Source organism: Miscanthus floridulus, chromosome 6 (assembly GCF_019320115.1).
Source record: "Miscanthus floridulus cultivar M001 chromosome 6, ASM1932011v1, whole genome shotgun sequence".
NCBI classification, from domain to species: domain Eukaryota; kingdom Viridiplantae; phylum Streptophyta; class Magnoliopsida; order Poales; family Poaceae; genus Miscanthus; species Miscanthus floridulus.
In genome coordinates, this window is record NC_089585.1 from 21,865,582 (window position 1) to 21,882,714 (window position 17,133).

The 17,133-nt window shown below is 49.0% G+C and overlaps 3 protein-coding genes across 3 annotated transcripts; all 3 read right to left on the bottom strand.

The window, feature by feature from the left end:
* Positions 1 to 1,914: 1,914 nt before the first annotated feature.
* On the bottom strand, positions 1,915 to 3,254 carry LOC136457817 (glycosyltransferase BC10-like). Its single transcript, XM_066457824.1, has 2 exons — positions 2,694 to 3,254; positions 1,915 to 2,571 (listed from the first exon to the last, which is right to left on the bottom strand). Exons 1-2 carry the CDS (start codon positions 3,252 to 3,254, stop codon positions 1,915 to 1,917), a joined length of 1,218 nt encoding a protein of 405 aa, XP_066313921.1.
* A 2,348-nt stretch (positions 3,255 to 5,602) lies between these two features.
* Positions 5,603 to 7,133, bottom strand: LOC136457818 (glycosyltransferase BC10-like). Its single transcript, XM_066457825.1, has 2 exons — positions 6,609 to 7,133; positions 5,603 to 6,259 (listed from the first exon to the last, which is right to left on the bottom strand). Exons 1-2 carry the CDS (start codon positions 7,131 to 7,133, stop codon positions 5,603 to 5,605), a joined length of 1,182 nt encoding a protein of 393 aa, XP_066313922.1.
* A 1,524-nt stretch (positions 7,134 to 8,657) lies between these two features.
* On the bottom strand, positions 8,658 to 10,177 carry LOC136460339 (glycosyltransferase BC10-like). Its single transcript, XM_066460077.1, has 2 exons — positions 9,635 to 10,177; positions 8,658 to 9,317 (listed from the first exon to the last, which is right to left on the bottom strand). Exons 1-2 carry the CDS (start codon positions 10,175 to 10,177, stop codon positions 8,658 to 8,660), a joined length of 1,203 nt encoding a protein of 400 aa, XP_066316174.1.
* Positions 10,178 to 17,133: the final 6,956 nt, after the last annotated feature.

Below are 17,133 nucleotides of genomic sequence, written 5' to 3' on the forward strand. Positions count from 1 at the left end.
ATATTTTTACTTACAGGTTATTTTCAAGGTTATATACTTATATTTTAGGCACACTTTTCGTCCCATCCTCCCAAAGGAGAAGGATGTTAGAATAATAGGCAATTTCCATATCATTTTAATTCCATAATTTAACAGCATGATGATGACATATAAAGAAATATTAATTATTGAAATCATGATATCGATTATATCCATGGTGAAAATACATGCTAGATCATGTATCATGTGAAACATATGAAAATAAAAAATATGTGAACTTGATTCATAAATCATAACAGAGAGAAACTGGCATGATATACATCTCATATTTGCAACAAGTATAAGGCTACATATGAAGCAACATGACTGTAACAATAAAGCACATACGCAGAGCATATATTTGACAGAAACAGACATAAGACATCTTATAAAACGGCAAGACTGGACATATGGAACAAACTGAGAAAAGATGAAACGATCATACCCTCCCGTCCATGATTCCGAAGTCGACATGCTGTAGGAGAAGAAAATGTTTCCTCGAGGAAGGAGACGCCGGTGATCGGGAAGAAGACGACGTACAGAGACGGAGACTCTTGGGCAGTCACGTAGACGCTCCCCAAAAACCTAATTGTCGATCCCCCGTGCAAGGTCCCGAACGACAAGGGCTTCGGAGGCACCTGCCCTCTCGCTCCTCCGTGCGCGCAGAGTTACGAGATGAGGAAAGCTATCAAGCAACTGAACTTTGTTTCTGGAATGTGTTCTCTCTTTTATCTGGAGTTGGAAGAATCGCAAGGGAAGCCGAGAAGCCTCGGAGGCATGCGCCGGGAAGATCGAGAGACTCAGGGAGATCAAGCGTCAGGTCGAGTTAGTGGGTGCTAAAAATTAACACACCACACCACGCCTGCCTCGCCACGCCACGCGCGCGTGTGGCACGCCCTTGTCCGTTTCTCAACTTCTCAAATTAGACGGATCCATTCCAATCATTTAAGTTAAGTCAACGTCCTTTTAACTTCCAATCCGGTACAAATAATAATACCCACAATTACAAGCCATAGAGTTATTAATTTATTAGATATATAAATGGGCCTAGCCCATAATAAATCCAACAAAGGATGGGCCTAGATTGAAGTGGGCATATCAGTATCACACGCCGGAGACTATGATAATCGAGATCTTCACCAACTATTTGTAGTTTCTTAATACCCTTGGTGTCTCATTGCTCTTAATTACTTGCCATTTGAGAGCTTGTTTTAATATAAGCTAGAGGCTTGAAAATATAATAACGAATGGTTAATTCTAAGTGTATAACTTACGTAGATACTGGAATAAAATTTCCTTTTCTTAAAAAAGAAGACTAATGGTAGGCCTTCAAATTAAGAAGCCCTCACCATTTTATGGGCTGACAGTTTCCACCCACTATCCTAGCTCGAGCTCGTTTCAACAAGTAGGAAGTGTTCGGCCCAGCAATAACCAAACCGAGGTCCGGCCCAGCACGAGTGAACAAAGTGAAGCTCCTCCACCAAGGCCCGCCTTTTCCGCCCAAATCACCGGAACCTCCGCTCTCCCGGTCTCCCCTCCGATTCCCGTGCCGAGGAGGGAAGCACCACGCCACGCCGTGCTCCGCCTTCCGCCCGCGTTGCCTAAGACGGCCTTACCCACCAGGCCACCACCACGCCACGCCGCGCAACTACAACGTGCCTACGCCATGTCGCCGTGAACCCAGCCAGCAGCCCAGCACCATGATGTTATCGGTTGACAGACGAGGTGTTCATGATACGGTGTATATGGTTCGCAAAAAATTCGAGTTTATTCTCCTCTTGATGCTGGACCGTCTGCAACCTGTGATCCCAGCTCAATCTGGATCGATCAGCCACGACGCAAAGAATAGTAGAATGCTATGGTACACTCTCTCTGCTCTGGTCGACCGTCTGCAGGTCACCCGAACCCCATGACCTTGGGCGCCAGCCGGAGCAGCGGCTGGAGTGTGTCCGGCGAGAACTTGCGCGCGAACAGGTTGCAGATGCCCTTCCTGGCGCCGTTGTAGAAGCAACGCCTGCCGCCTTCCTCCCTGATCTCCCTGATCCGCTCCTCCGTCACCTCGTCGGTGCCGTGGGTGTGCGGGTGCCGGTTGACGGGCCGCTTCCAGTCCGCGTACGTGAGCGTGCGGTTGGCGTTGCGGCGGCCCCACCCCAGCAGGCTCACCAGCGTCGGCAGGTAGTGCTCGTCGATGAGGCACTCCCTCCGCCCCACGCAGAAGTCGCGGAACGCCGGGAAGCAGGAGTCGTCGGCTACGGACTCCAGCGCCAGCGCGCGGTCCATCTCGAACCACTGCGCGCCTTTGCGCCACCGCGCCAGCGTGATGTTGCGGGTGGCGAAGAAGGGCCGGTACCGCGACCGGCTGCCGCCGTTCTCGTAGCAGTCCACGAAGCTGGTGTCGGAGCCCGTCAGGAAGGCGTACACGGTGGGGAAGTCGTACACCGGGATGCACGCCTCGGACAAGAGCGCGAACCGCTCGTTGCCCAGGTCCAGCAGCGCGTTCGCCAGCAGCCGCCGCTCCGCCTCCACCAGGCTCGCGTCGCCCCATTTCGTTATCTGCAATGCAATCAAACCACCGAGATGATGAAATGTGTAGTTGCGTCGTTGCAAATGCAGTGCAGGACGAGATTGATCCATACATTTTTTTTTTCAGATCGACTGCTCTGGATCTTGGTTACCTGGCTCGGGATGTAGCGGCCGTAGAACGCGGAGTCCGTCGGCGGCGAGCCGGTGTAGGACGGGTGGGCGTGCACGTAAATGGAGTACCGCCCTTCGTGACCCGCGAAGAACATCTCCCACAGAGGCCGGAGCGGCAGCTCCCCTCTGACCAGAAACAAGAAAGCCACCTTGGGCACGCGGCTGACCGGCGTGCGGCGGACCATTGGCGCCATGGACGCTCGCCAGTACAGCTCCTCGTCGGTCATGTTGTGCATGACGCCGCTCGGGGAAAGGAAGCCCGCCGACCGAAGCTGCGGGTTTTGCGGCGGCGGCGGCGGCGGAGGAGGAGGCGGCTGCGACGGTGTTGGTGGCGTCGTCAGCGGCGGAGGCGAAGACGACGACGGCGCAGCACTAGAGCGTAACGGTGGCATGAAAGGGAGGTAGTATCGGATGAACATGGCGTTGGAGGAGGTCACGCCGAGAACGAACCCCAACGAGACGAAGAGAAGCTTGGATGCCACGCCGATGAGCCTCCCGCCTAAACGAGACGCCGTCCGCGTGGGCTTCTTCGTGTCCTTCATGGCTATGGCTTGGCTTCAAGCTAGCATGCGTGAGGGAGAACCGCTCTGCCCTGGCGATGCACTCGCAGCCTTATACAATGGCTGCTACTCTGCAGCCTCGTTGATGGAATCGGAATTCACGCACGGCGCCGATCGCTTTGCTTTCGCTGCAAATTAACATGGCTTGTTCGTGCAAAAGCTACTAGTGTACTACGTGGCCGGCCTGATTCACTTCGCGAGTTGTTAGTAGGATGCAAGCAATCGATGGGTCGTAGTTTCATCCTTTGCGTTGTTTCCGCTATGAACTACCGATGGGGATTTTTTTTCCTCGAACACGTAGAAGAGCTACTTATCATTATACTAAGAAGAATAAATAAGGAGTCTAGCTGTTTAGGCAGCTTAAACAACCCCTTACAAGGGAGTGACCATTACAACCCAAGAAAACACAAAAAAAAAAACTAAGTAATACCAAAGACCGACAAAATAGTCATGGCCAAAAGCTACAGAGCCCTTTGACTCCTCATCTCTAATATCTTGCATGATGAAACTAAAATTGGGCTGAGACCTCTCAAAGACAACAATTTCTATGCTCCGGATCTATTTGTTACATATAATATTGTGCAAAAGGATCATCTTATATGAGGAGAAAAAAAAAAACAAGGTATCCTTGGCTAGGAGCACGACAAAAGAGGAGCCCGTTTATCAAAAAAAGGAGAGAGGAGCTCGTCAACGATCAAACCGTAGACGAAGAACATGTCAAAGGCTCTTCCAAACAAAACATTTTTCTCCAGTCTAGGTAACAAAGTGTTTTGAGATCAACCATCACTCGTTTTCTCCCCATAGATCTAAAATAAAGGGGCTAGATTAAATCTTCCGCTCCATCTTATCTTTTCCATCATCTCCCTCTACTCTCATGGACCCAACCATGACGCCCTACTCACCCCTGCCGCCTCTGCCTCCCTACCAGGCTCCAGCGTCTCACCCGCCACTGGTTCGCAACCGTTCAACGCGCCACCCCTAGAATCCATTGGATGTGCCTCCTCCTCACCGTCTCCTTCATCTCTAGTCGAGCTCCCCCACTGCCACCACCTCCTCCAAGCTTCGACGGCTTCCCACTGCGCCCCCCCCCCCCCCCCCCCCCCCCGCCGCCGCCTACAAACTTTGCCATACTAACCCGTGGAGGTCATCGGGCTATCACCAGGACGTTCCTGCCCTTGCCACGTCCAAATGTCTTCCCCCCACTCCCTGACTGGCGGCACCACTGCCGCCTCACCTCGCACACGCCACTACTGCTGGTCCGACCTTCTCCCAAGCGATCCAACTAAGCCCGATAGACTCAGGTAAACCCCTGAACCCTAAACCCTAACGCTAACCTTGCCGCAGTTGTGGAAGAAGGTCACATGGCATCTTTGGATTTGTCACAAAAATTGGAGTGATAGGAAGCCTTGAATCACACGAATTATATTTAGCTTTACTCATTTTTAGATAATAAAATAAAAATTCCAACTTTATGCCCTGTTCATGAAAGAGGATAAGGAGAGGATGAAGTCGAATCTTTATTTGCATCCTATTTTCTTCTAGCTAAGTTATTTTTAGTGAGAATGACCCGTCTTTTTAAGCTTCACAAATAAAGGGCTTATATTATATATGATTTCGAACGGGAATGAAAGTAAGGCACATGGCGTGGTACTCTGCTGCGAACAAACATATTTGCCGCCTCAATGTCTGGGTGTGGTGGCTCGAGGTTTGTCCATACATACATCATTTATCCCAGCTGTCCATCAGACCATCACTCCGATCCATGTTCCATCCGTTGATGCTCAACACGTTGAGAGGTGGCTTGACCTCTGTTCCGGGCAGCGACGAAGCCAGGAATCGACGAAGCCAGGGCTGGCTTCCTCTTCTTCTTCCTCTAGCCCCTCCTTGCCTTCTTCTTCCTCCTCATGGCGGTAGCCCGGGCTAAGCCCGGGCTCCATGTAAATCATGGCCGTAGGGGGGGCTGGAGCACGGGTAGCCCCCCCCCCCCCCCCCCCCCCCCCCCGCTGGCTTCGTCGCTGGATCCGGGTAGAAGAAAGGAAACTTAGGATTGACACAAGTGCTAGGCACACGGTAAACGACGATGCATAAGTTGTGATGCATGTTCTGATCTGTTTCTATATTCTTCTGGGTCAAACATGTCCAACCAGTAGTGGTTCAAGTAGCATAAGTCAAGTGCAAAATCGTTGGCTTCATCACGCAACTACACAACCTTTTAGCTTAAATAACGAATTGCAAGAACCAGGAAGTAAAGCAACTGTTTTTTCGACCTCAGATGTGCTAGTAGGAACTAGGAAGTACTGTAATCTTGACCATGACATGACTCCATGAGGTCACCCAAAGCCCATGACCTTGGGAGCCAAGCGCAACAGCGGCTCGAGCGTGTCCGGCGAGAACTTGCGCGCGAACAGGCTGCAGATCCCGTCGCGGGCGCCGTTGTAGAAGCAGCGGTTGCCGCCGTCCTCCCTGATCTTGTTGATCAGCTCCTCCGTCACCTCGGCCCCGTCGTGGGTGTGCGGGTGCATCCCCTGCGGCCGCTTCCAGTCAGCGTACGTGAGGCTCCGGTTGGCGTTCCGCGTCCACCCCAGCAGGTTGAGCAGCGTCGGGAGGTAGTGCTCGTCGGTGAGGCAGCGCCACCGCCCGACGCAGAAGTCGCGGAACATCTGGATGTAGGGCTCGTCGGCGACGACCTCGAGCGCCAGCGCCCGGTCCATCTCGAACCACTGCGCGCCCTTGCGCCAGTGCTCGATGGTGATGTTGGTGCGCTCCGCGAAGAACCTGTCGTAGCGCGCCCGGCAGTCGCCGTTGCCGTAGCTGTCGACGAAGCTGGTGGCGGAGCCGGTGAGGAAGGCGTAGACGGTGGAGAAGTTGTAGACGGGGATGCACGCCTCCGACAGCAGCACGAAGCGCTCGTTGCCGTGGTCCAGGAGCGCGCTCGCCAGCAGCCGGCTCTCTGCCTCCACCAGGCTCACGTGTCCCCATTTCGTTTCCTGCACGTCCAGTCCAACAATGAGCAGCATATCCATGGTTGTGCTGGAACGAAGTTGCAGAGCATTTTGCAGTGCTAGAATTTCATTTAGGGCTTGTTGGGTTACTCCGGAACGAAGGCCTGGAACGATTCCTGGTTGGAATGCTTCACTAAGGGCTCGTTCAGTTCAACTGAATCCGGGCCAGGAACCATTCATGTTGACTGAAGTTTATTCAAATTACATAATGAATCCGGCCTGGATTATTTCCCGGCAGTCATTCCCCTTCAAACGAACACGGCCTAGTTTGTATAACGTTGATAACCTGGAATAATTCCTTGCTCCATTCTGGAACAACCTAACGCACTCTTACCTTGCTTGGGATCATGCGGCCGTAGAACACGGAGTCCGGCGGCGGCGAGCCGGTGTAGGAGGGATCAGTGTGGACGTAGATGGAGTAGAGCTCGTGGTGCCCCGCAAAGAACTTCTCCCACATAGGACGCAGTGGCAGCTCCCCTCTTACCAGGAACAAGAAGGCAATCTTGGGCACACGGCGGTAAGGCGTGCGATGTCCCTTGGGCGCCATAGACGCCCTCCAGAACAGCTCCTCGTCGGTCATGTTGTGGATAACGCCGCTTGGCGCAAGCAAGTCCATCAGCCCCATTCGTAGGTTTTGTGGTGCTGGCAGCAATGGCGTTGCTGCTGGTGGAGGTGGCGGCGGCAGTGGTGGCGTCGGAAAGGGCAATGATGCAACGAAAGGGGTGTAGATGTTTGGAAACTTGGCTATGGACGCCATGCCTAGGACAAATCCCAAGGAGACGAAGAGAAGCATATGAACCACGTACAGGAGTTTCCCGACTGAGCGCGGCGCCCGTGTGGGCATGTTTGTGTCCTTCATGGCTTAGTCTCAAGCTAGCCAGCGGCATGAGCGAGAGAGAAATGCAGCAGCTGCCTTGGTTATACTCTGCTTGTGAGATTGACTCGTTGTGCAAATTGGCATGGCTTGTTCGTGCAAAAGTTTGGAGTATTCAGTAAGCTATTTAGTATCAGCGTGGATACCTATCGCTAGGAAGGAATAACCTATATGAGCCATAGGTTCAAGTTCAACTCCCCTTTGCTTCCAGTAGGTATCATTGGTACAAATATATAAATTGCACAACTATTCACTTTGTGTAAAGCGTAAAAAAAAAGAACATACGCCCTTTGTGATGAGGAAAGACCACATATAATTGTGTGCACAAACAGCTTATCTTAAGAACTTTTATCTCTTCCGCGATTAGATTAGATGCATAATAAGTGCACCGCAATGGGGAACTACATACAAGCAATAATATATACCACTTTTCATTCCATTTGTAGATGCCTAAGGCCCTCCACAATGTTGCTCTTGAGTAATGCCTAAAAGAGGAGAGAGAGGATCGTAGCACCACTCCCTCCATTGCAACTAGTGTAGCTAGTTTCGAGCGATGCCAACAAAACGGAGAGCGGAGCAAGTACTTTCACCGATGCCAACTGATGCTAGATTGATAAAATATTGTTTCCTTCGTACCCATTGAGATGAAGACGACAAGACCTGTGCAAGGCTGGCTGAGTACGGCATCTGCTTTTTTATTTACTTTTAACTAGATTGACGGGTCCCACAAGTGATGATTGGTATTGTATACCACTGTGAGCTAACTGGAGTGGTGCTAGAGTTCATTCGTGGAGGCCGATGATTTTTGGGCACCACTCGCACACTGCGGAAGGCCTAAGAGAGACTTACTAATCAACTTTGATTTCTGGTCAGAAGACTCTGTATCTGAGTCCCAAGCAAAATGGGTGTGGCGCAGCTTGTGCCACATAGGACATTTGTAACTTTGCTCCTCTTATATCAATGAAAGCCGGTAACAGATCTTTTGAAAAAAAAAAGATTTATGGTCAGAAGATTTTTTTTGGGTATGTAACTGGAGAGGTCAGAAGAAATTTCATCTAAAAGAGGCAACTGAAAACAGTATAGCTAAACTCCCCAAGAGATCAACAGAAACATCAGATTCGTACTTTCTCTATGCCAGTAGCATGGGGCCATTCAGAAAAATCCTCCCATTTGACCATTTCCTCCCACCGAAATGATGCTTCTCCTACTTAAGATTCCTATCCAATGTTTCATAGTCGAACTTTTTTTAAAATTTTCAGAGAAGGGGGAAACCAGCACTAACAGCAGCCTTCTGCAATGCTACACATACGTAAAGGGACTAATAACTTGCATACGAACACTATAAGCTCATTCATTGTAGGAGTACCAAAGTCTCATATAAAGAAGTAAAGAGGCCAATGCCATTTCCATCGAAGTTGAAAACGCAATGAATCTTCTGCTGATAAGCACTCAACTGTTTTTCACTTTTTCTAAGGATTACAATGGTAACAAACTACAATCTTGATCATCTCACGCAAACCCCATAACCTTGGGAGCCAATCGGAACAGCGGCTCGAGCGCATCATGTGCGAACTTGCGCGCAAACAGGTAGCAGGTCCCATTCGCCCCGTCATTGTAGGTGCAGTTCCTACCACTGCCGGCGCCTCCCCTGATCTTCCTGATCAGATCCTCTGTCACGTCATCTCTCCCGTACGTCTGTGGGTGCACTTCCCCAATCCTCCAGTCTGCGTACGTGAGCGTCCGATTGGCGTTGTGCCTCCACCCGATCAAGCTCAGCAGAGTTGGGATGTAGTGCTCGTCCATGAGGCAGTTCGGCTGGGCAGCGCAGTACTCACGGAACGCCGGGAAGTAGGTGTCGTCGGAGACGACTTCACGGGCGAGGGCACGGTCCATCTCAAACCATTGGGCGCCCTTGCGCCACTGTGCAAGGGTGATGTTGCTGCGGTCGGCGAAGAAGGGGTTGTAGCGCACCTCGCTGTCGTGGTTCACAAAGCTGTCTACGAAGCTGGTGTTGGAGCCGGTGAGGACGGCGTGCACAGTGGGGAAGTCGTAGAGGGGGATGCATGACTCCGAGAGCAGCACGAAGCGCTCGTTGCTGAGGTCTAGCAGGGCGTTTGCCAGGAGCCGGCGCTCCGCCGCCACAAGAGACATATCCCCCCACATCGTTTTCTGCATCCACCAAATATGTCGTTGCATTTCAAACATATATATGCAGGAGCTAAAAACCATGCTGCTAGTCACTAGATTAGAACAATTAACAAAATAAGTGTAGATAAGAATGCTGGAGCTTTTTGTTAAAGAAAAGAATGCTGGAGTTGTTTCGATGGGAACAATCACAAGAAGAGACTAGGTCATCTGCGGGTCATGAATCTGATGATCTTAAGGTTTTTCAGTGCAGTGTAGCATTTTCTAGTGTCCATATCTTTAGAAGTTTAAGTACATCTAAACCAATGGATTATTTACAGATTTATCTATCTTTTTAGTACCTGGCTTGGTATTATGCGACCATAGAACACGGACTCCTCCGGAAGCGAACCAGTGTAGGAAGGATCAGTGTGCACATAGATGGAGTACAGGCCATCGTGCTCATTGAAGAACATCTCCCACAAAGGCCACAAAGGCAGGTTCCCTGTTGTCAAGAACAAGAAGGCAACCTTTGGCACACGGTGGTACGGCGTGCTGCAGACCTTCGGTGCCATGGATGCCCACCAGAACAGCTCCTCGTCCATCATGTTGTGCATGGCGCTCTTTGGCCCCAAGAAGCGCATCACCCCTGCCACTTGCAGTTGCAGTGATGGTGGCGGCGGTATAGGCTGCAAGGGTGGGGATGGTGATGACACAGGAAGCTGTGGCAAAGGAATTGCAGGAGAGGGCATTGGTGGAACAAAAGGGATGTAGAAGTTTGGGAACTTGGAGTCGGAGATCATGCCCAGGACAAATCCTAAGGAAAAGACGAGAAGCATAGGCACCACGTTGAGGATTTTCCTGCCCAAGTGAGACATCGGCATAGACTTGCTTGTACCTCTCATGACTAGCAGGCTTAGCCTCAGCCCTCATGCTAGCAGCATGAATGAGAGAGAAATGCTGCTAGCTTGGTTATATGATCGCTGGCTGAACTAGTGATCTAACCATCCTTGAGGGTCCACGCAAGCAAGCACAACTTGTCCAAATTGACATTGCTTGTTCGTTCAAAAGTTCTATTTGAGTATTGACTAAGCAATTTTTTATGAGTAGGATATACCTCAGAAGCAATAATCTACGAGCCATAGGCCTCATCCTTTCCTTCCATTATTAGAAATCTAACAGAACATCTATTCCATATGTACGGACGGTAGCCAAAAGAAATTCCCTTTCTTGCACTGCCTCTGCCCGTGCTCGCGTCTGCAACCCTTATGCTCCCACACACATGCACATGGACCTAGCTTCCATCAGACCCCCCCCCCCCCCCCCCGCCGCCGCCGCACGCCTGACACGTCCGCACCCCCCCCTCCCCCGCACCCATCCCCATCCATTCGTCTCGCCCCCATAGACGCACCCCTACCCCGTCGTGCCCCCGACGTAGGCCCCTAGAGCGCCGCGCGCCACGTCCACTGGCTTGTCGCGCCCCATTCCCCGACGCCCCATGACTCTTCAAACAGCATGGAACATGTGCAATATGAAACACTTGAGTGCAACATACGTCTCAAAACAGATGAAACATATAGTTGCAACATATGTGTGAAACATATGCAATATCCAAATATAGCAGCTTACAATATGAAAACACTTGCTGCAACAGAAGACTGAAACAGATGAAATATTTTGGAACATACTGTTGCAACATATGTGTGGAACATTGTCGATGTTTGACCACCGATAGCCTGCCACGGGGGTACCCGGGGCAGTATTGTTCGGGCTTCAGCGTATGCAGAACTCGACGGTTAACGCAAGAGACAGTCGATTTATCCTGGTTCGGACCCTCGATCTTTGATCGAGTAATAGCCCTACGTCCAGTCGGCGTTAGCCTTTGCGTTGGATTGATTGTGAAGTATTGTGTTGTGTACAGTTGTTCTCTTGAACTCCCGATCCAAGGAGCCCTGCCCTCCTTTATATAATCAGGAGGTCAGAGTCCTAGTCGGTTTACAATGAGAGTTCCTAGTAGAATTAGAGAGTAATACTGCTACTAAGATTACAGGAGAAGAATCCTAATTGGACTAGGTCTTCTCCCTTCCTTGCGGGGTATCCTGTGGGTCCCACACCGACAAGCCCCCGAGCACTTCATGGTTGAGTTCTGGAAGCCTCGTCTAGTTCCTTCAAGTCTCGTCGAGCAGGAACAAGCGTTGTCCGAGTGCTTTATTGAGCAAAACCGTATAGCGCTTCGTGAGATTTTTGCGTGGTGTGTACTTTTTTGAAGAAAAAGTACTCCCATTTGGATGTAGCCCTCGAGCCTCTTGCTGTTTGGCACAAGGAGCTTTGAGGGTCTTTTCTTGAAATCCCCCTGACTCTTCGTCGAAAGGTTTCCGAGCATATACCCATCTTTTTTGTTGAAAAGAGCTCGGATTTAGCTATGTCCGGGTTCTTTTTATCGAAAAAGAGCTCGGATATAGCTATGTCCGGGTTCTTTTTATCTTGTGGCCTTGAAGTCGTCTGTTTTGAAGAAGTCTTCTGAGTGACGTGCGCTTTTTTGAAAAAAGGGCACTCACTGAGTGTATCCCTCGAGCCTCTTGCTATTTGGAACAAAAAGTTGAAGGGTCTTGAATCTGAGTTGTTCGAAAGAACTGTATACCTTTCCTTTCGCAGCCCCCGAGCGTATATCCGGGTTTTTTGTTTAGGAAGAACTCAGATGCGAGGTCTTGGCGTATTCTCTGATAGTCTGCTGTTGTCAGATGTAGTTGTATGGTGGTGGTTGGGTGTAAATGTCTTTTGTTCACGGGTTGTACTGTGTTGGTATATTCTCCCGAATATGCTTGTTGTTGAATATTGTTCCTTCATGCCTGAGTCCTCTTTCATTGAATTCTGTCTTTTCACTGTATCATTTGTTAGACTTGTTTCATTGGTGCTCTTGGTCTATGTGCACCGCTCCTTTGATCTATAAATACCCTCCCGGAGTGCTTGTTTTCATCCATTGAATATTCTGTTGAAACATTTGTGGTCATAAACATGGTAGTTTGTGAAGTAGAGCAGCCCCCGGGCGTGTTTTATAGTTCCTGTGTGTCTTGTCGTAGCTAGAGGAAGTCTTGTTATAGGGATTAGAGGTAGGCTAATCCCACAGCAGCATTGTACCAGGATGTACGTGGCGGTAGTTGGAGGAAGTCTTGTGATGTGGACTTTGTTTCTTCATCTGGCAGTTCTAGGTTGATCCTCGTCGCCTGTCCTAAGACTGTCTGGTGCAGATCAACACCATATCTAGCATCACATTGGTCTTGGGTAGACAGATGCCTGTCGGCCTTCTCTGCTCTATGTTGTCCTGTCGTGCTGCTGATTTCCGCCTTGGGTGCACTGTGTCCGTCCTTTGAAGAAAATAGTGTAGCCGATGGCGGTTTGTCCTTTCGAGTAGCAATTTGGGACACGTAGTCGTTCAAGAGCCTAGCCATGTCCGGGTTCCTCTTTGCTACTTTGCTTTTCGTGGTACCGAGTTCGTTGGGTCTTGTAAGGTTTGTAATCTTCTATTTTTGAAGTCGCTTGTAATGGAAAGAATCTTGTCTTCTGAGTTATCATTTATTTTTCTGCTGTAGTCCTGGTTGTTTATGAGGTTCCCGAGTTCTTTTCGTAAGGACCGAGTTCTTATGTTCCTTGTAAGGTAGCTCTTCTTTTCTTCATGGTTGATGGGTTGTTTTTGTAGTAATCTGATAACCTCATCGTAGTGCTGGATGGATAAGTCTAAAATCTGCCCGTTGAATTGTACCGTTGTGTGGATTTGTGCCCTCTGTCATTTTAGCTGCGTTAGTAAATGGACCGTTGCGTTCTCACACGGTGCTTTAATGGGCCTGGTGGGCCGTTTTTATCGCTGTAAAATCTATTTAAAGACCCTTCATCTTCTTTTTTTTACTGACCTTCTCTTGCCTTAAAAACCCTAGCTCTTAGAAATCTACCGTCGCCATTGCCGCCGCCGTCTTAGCGCCGCCGTCCAAACTTTCTCTTCCCCTAGTTGCTTTTTTGCCTCTATTAGTACATGGGTAAGAAGAAAACCACGAGCAAGTCCCAGTCTAACTTCGTGGACTAGGAATCATCACTTTCTTTGATCGAGAACCAAGAGTTTCTGGCCATGAGGGCTACCCAGAAGGTTTGGCCGGCTCCGACAACAACCGAAGAGTAGCTTCACGAGCTTGTCAGCGATGGCTTGATCTAGAGCAAGGACTTTGCTGAATGGAGAGCTCTAGGCGAGCATCGGGTCCCTGCTCTCGGTCCTAGTGAGATCGTCCTCTTTGTCTCCTTTGTCCATGCTGGACTCTGCCTTCCCACTTCTGCCTTCCTCCATCGATTCCTTAATTATTTTGGGGTTACTTTGAACCATCTTACCCCCAATGCTGTCCTCCATCTTTCTGTCTTTGTTCATCTTTGCGAAACCTTTCTTGGAATTCCTCCTTCTCTTTCCCTCTTCTGTTTCTTCTTTCGTCTGAAACCACAACCCCGCCGTGATGACACTTCTGTTCTTGGTGGGTGTGGGATTCAGTTCTATCAGGGTCTCAAAATTAAATTTTTTGATTATGACTTAGTTGACTCTGTGAAGGATTGGCGTTCCGAGTGGTTTTATTCCACCAACATGATTCCTCCTCTTTCCGTTCATTCTTCTTCTGGTCCCATGGTTAACGATCGATGGGAAAAAAACTCTTGACGGATTATGAGAACTAGGCGATCAAGCCGCTTGTTAAGAGGATAAGTACTCTGAAACAGCAAGGTTTGACAGGCCTTAGTATTATTTCTAGTTTTCTTCGCCGTCGAGTCCAACCTCTTAAGGAGCGAGAAAACTTTGGTTTTGAGTACTCTGGGGCAGAGGATCCTTCTCGTATGGTCCCTGCCCTTGAGTTGACCGACGAGGAGGTGCTCGAGCGTCTTTGGAAGATGCTAAAAGGGGTGAACGTCGTTCCTTACGCTGTTGTTGAGTATTGCGCTAAGAACCCTCCTCCTGCTGTGAGTTGTTTTTCTTTATTCGAGTACTTTTTGAATTTCCTTTGTGGTCACCACCTTTGTTTAATCTTTCTCATCTGGTTGTTTTACTCTTCTTTGTAGGAATTGGGGCGCAACTTTGTTGACCCAATCCCCCTTGATGTCCTCCCTACCGTGGTGAATACTGGGGAGGATCTTGCTGGGGCTTCTGTAATTAGTAAGTTCCAAATCACCACATCGTTTCCTAGAGTTTCTTCCGGAGTTGTTGATGTATATGAAGAATATGTTCCTCGTCCAGTCCCCTGAGGTCCTCGTAGTGTCTCAAAGAGGGGGCGAACGGATGGTTCTTCATCTGGTCTGCCTGCTTCCAAGAAATCTCGTAAGCCAAGTACTCGTCTAGGTACTCCAGTTGTAGCTAGCATGCTCTTAGGTGAGCATATTAATACTCTCTGTCCCTTTGTTTTCTTGTTTTTGTCTTGAACCGAGTGCTTTTGTTCTCTTTTCAGCGGGTGCCCTGGTGGCTTTGGTCAAGACCGAGGAGGAAGAGGATGATGATGTACCCCTTATCATGCGGCGGTGAGTTGTTTTCATATTTTCCTGCCGTTGAATTCCTCCTTTTTGTTTTGACTTTAGTCTTGATCTTTTTTGTAGTAATCAGACGTCGGATATGGGTTCTTCTGAGGCTCCTGCGCCGGTTTCCTCTGTAGCTCTGGTGTTGAGTTCTTCGGTAGCTCTAGTACCAAGTTCTTCCGAGGCTCTGGTACCGGCTTCTTCTAAGGCTTCAGTACCGGTTATACTGCTACCGCCGCCAAGTGGCGGGGACATTTTTGCAGCCGTGGTTCCCCCTGTGAGGTCTTCTTTTTGTTTTGTGAAGAAGAAGATAGCTAGGTGAGTGGATTCTGGTTTCGTCTCTTTGCTTCTATTTTCCTTTTCTCTTGTTCTCATTGGCGAGTTCTTTTATCAACTTTCAGGCCTTCGTCTTCTCTTATCCCCCTTTCGACTTCTTCTCAGCCCTCTGTTGTGAGTACTGAGCCTCAGGACTCACAGCACACTGTTAGTGAAGTGGTTGTGGGGGCGACAAGGCTTTCTAGCGATGATGCCGCTGCTGACTTGGTTGGCCCGGAGGTGACCATGGCCATTGCGGCGGGTCCTTCTAAGGGATTGTCCTTGGCTTCCCGGGAGATTGCTCTGGTCGTGCCTTCTTTGCCTCGGCCAGCTTCTCCTTCTCCTTCTCTTGCCTCTGGTGGTCCTCCTTTTGCTGATGATGTGGTGCAGCAGTTTGATGCCACTCATCAGCTATCGGAGTTAACTTCTACCTGGGGAAGCTTATCGTCCCTTGCGACTTCTTTTGGAGAAAAACTCCAGGTAAGTTTTTTTGCCATTCCTTCCTTGGATGTTTGCTTTTCTTCTATCCTCATTCCTTGTTTTTCTTTGTCTCTTCTTGTTCAGTCCTTCTCTCATGATCATACCGGCTTATTTTTCTCGTCTGAAAATAAGAAAAAGTTGTCTTCCGAAGTGAGTGCCCTGAGAGCTGATCTTGACCTCCTCCGGGCCAAGATGGAGGCTGAGCATCAAACGCATTAGGAGGAGGAAAAATCTCTTCGTGCCTGGGTTGTTGAGACCGAGAAGCAGAGGGATGCTGCTTTCCAAGAGGCTCAAAAGAATTCAGAGGCCGTGAAGAACTTGGAGGCCATGAAGAAAGAGTGCAACGGTATTACGGGTTCTTTTTGTTTCCTTCTACATTCAAACTCTCCTTTCTGCTGACTCGTTGTTTGTTGTCTTGTCCAGTTCTCCGGGTTGAAAAGCAGAGACTCTCGGAGGGCGTTGATGAAATGAAGACTCTTGTTCGTACGAGTTACAATAAGGCTGAGGAGGTAATTACTCATGCTGAGGAGGAACTTGCGCTTGCTAAGTTGATTAGGCGTGGAGCTGATAGAGATCTTGTGCAGGCCCAAAAAACTATTGAAGATTTGTCTGGCAAGTTGGCGATGGCTACTGAAAACTAGAAGGCTTTGTGGAAATCCTTTCGTTCAGTAGCCGACGTTCTCTGAACTCCAGCAGATGATGGGCAATCTTGGGCTCAGTTGATTCCTCGAATTCCGACTCATTTCCAAGAGTTCGTGAAGAGGTGTGCCCAACTATGTACCAAGAATGTCCTGACCCAGGTTCGAGTTCTTGGTCCAACGGCTCCTTTGTCCAAGATAGCAGAGGAGGCTAACAGTCAAGAATACATTGATGCCGTTGAGAGGATGGAGCCTGAGGTTGAAGACTTAGCTAGTAGAATAGTAGATAATCTTAATATTGTTATCTCTCCTCCTGATGATGAGGCTTGATGTATTTGACCTTTATGCCCATGCTTTGTAATATGACATTATGCTTCTTTTGAATGAAGATTTTTATTGATGTCTTCTCTGCCTAGATGCCTTGTTCATTCCTTGGATGGTTTGTCCAATTAGTCAGAGTTACTTGACTTGCCGAGTACTTTATCTTGCTTTCGTCTTTGCCTTGTAAACAACTCTGCGCGCTATTTTGACAAACTTTCTTGATTTGTCGAGTACTTTTCTATCCCATGTAAACAACTCATTGTATATATAGATCTTTGTGCTGACAACCTTTCTTGATCTGTCGAGTGCTTGTCTGGCCTTCTTTCGTGCCATGTAAATGACTCGTTATATGTAGGTTTTTTTGTTGACAACCTTTCCTGATCTGTCGAGTGCTTGTCTGGTCTTCTTCTGTGCCATGTAAACAACTCGTTATATGTAGGTCTTTGTGTTCTTGGGTATCTCTAGTGTAGCCCCCGAGCCTCTTGCTATTTGAAACAAGTAGCTAGAGGGTCTTGTATTGAAATTGCTCTGGTCTATGCCCAGGTTTAGTTTTAGTCGTTTTGCTTTTTGTTTCG

Excerpts from the sequence above, each read along its gene's own strand:
- LOC136457818 (XM_066457825.1), bottom strand. The coding sequence starts at position 7,133 with ATGAAGGACACAAACATGCCCACACGGGCGCCGCGCTCAGTCGGGAAA. Across the intron at positions 6,260-6,608 it reads GCCGCATGATCCCAAGCAAG|GAAACGAAATGGGGACACGT; the intron begins GTAAGAGTGCGT and ends CTGGACGTGCAG.
- LOC136460339 (XM_066460077.1), bottom strand. The coding sequence starts at position 10,177 with ATGAGAGGTACAAGCAAGTCTATGCCGATGTCTCACTTGGGCAGGAAA. Across the intron at positions 9,318-9,634 it reads GTCGCATAATACCAAGCCAG|AAAACGATGTGGGGGGATAT; the intron begins GTACTAAAAAGA and ends TGGTGGATGCAG.
- LOC136457817 (XM_066457824.1), bottom strand. The coding sequence starts at position 3,254 with ATGAAGGACACGAAGAAGCCCACGCGGACGGCGTCTCGTTTAGGCGGG. Across the intron at positions 2,572-2,693 it reads GCCGCTACATCCCGAGCCAG|ATAACGAAATGGGGCGACGC; the intron begins GTAACCAAGATC and ends ATTGCATTGCAG.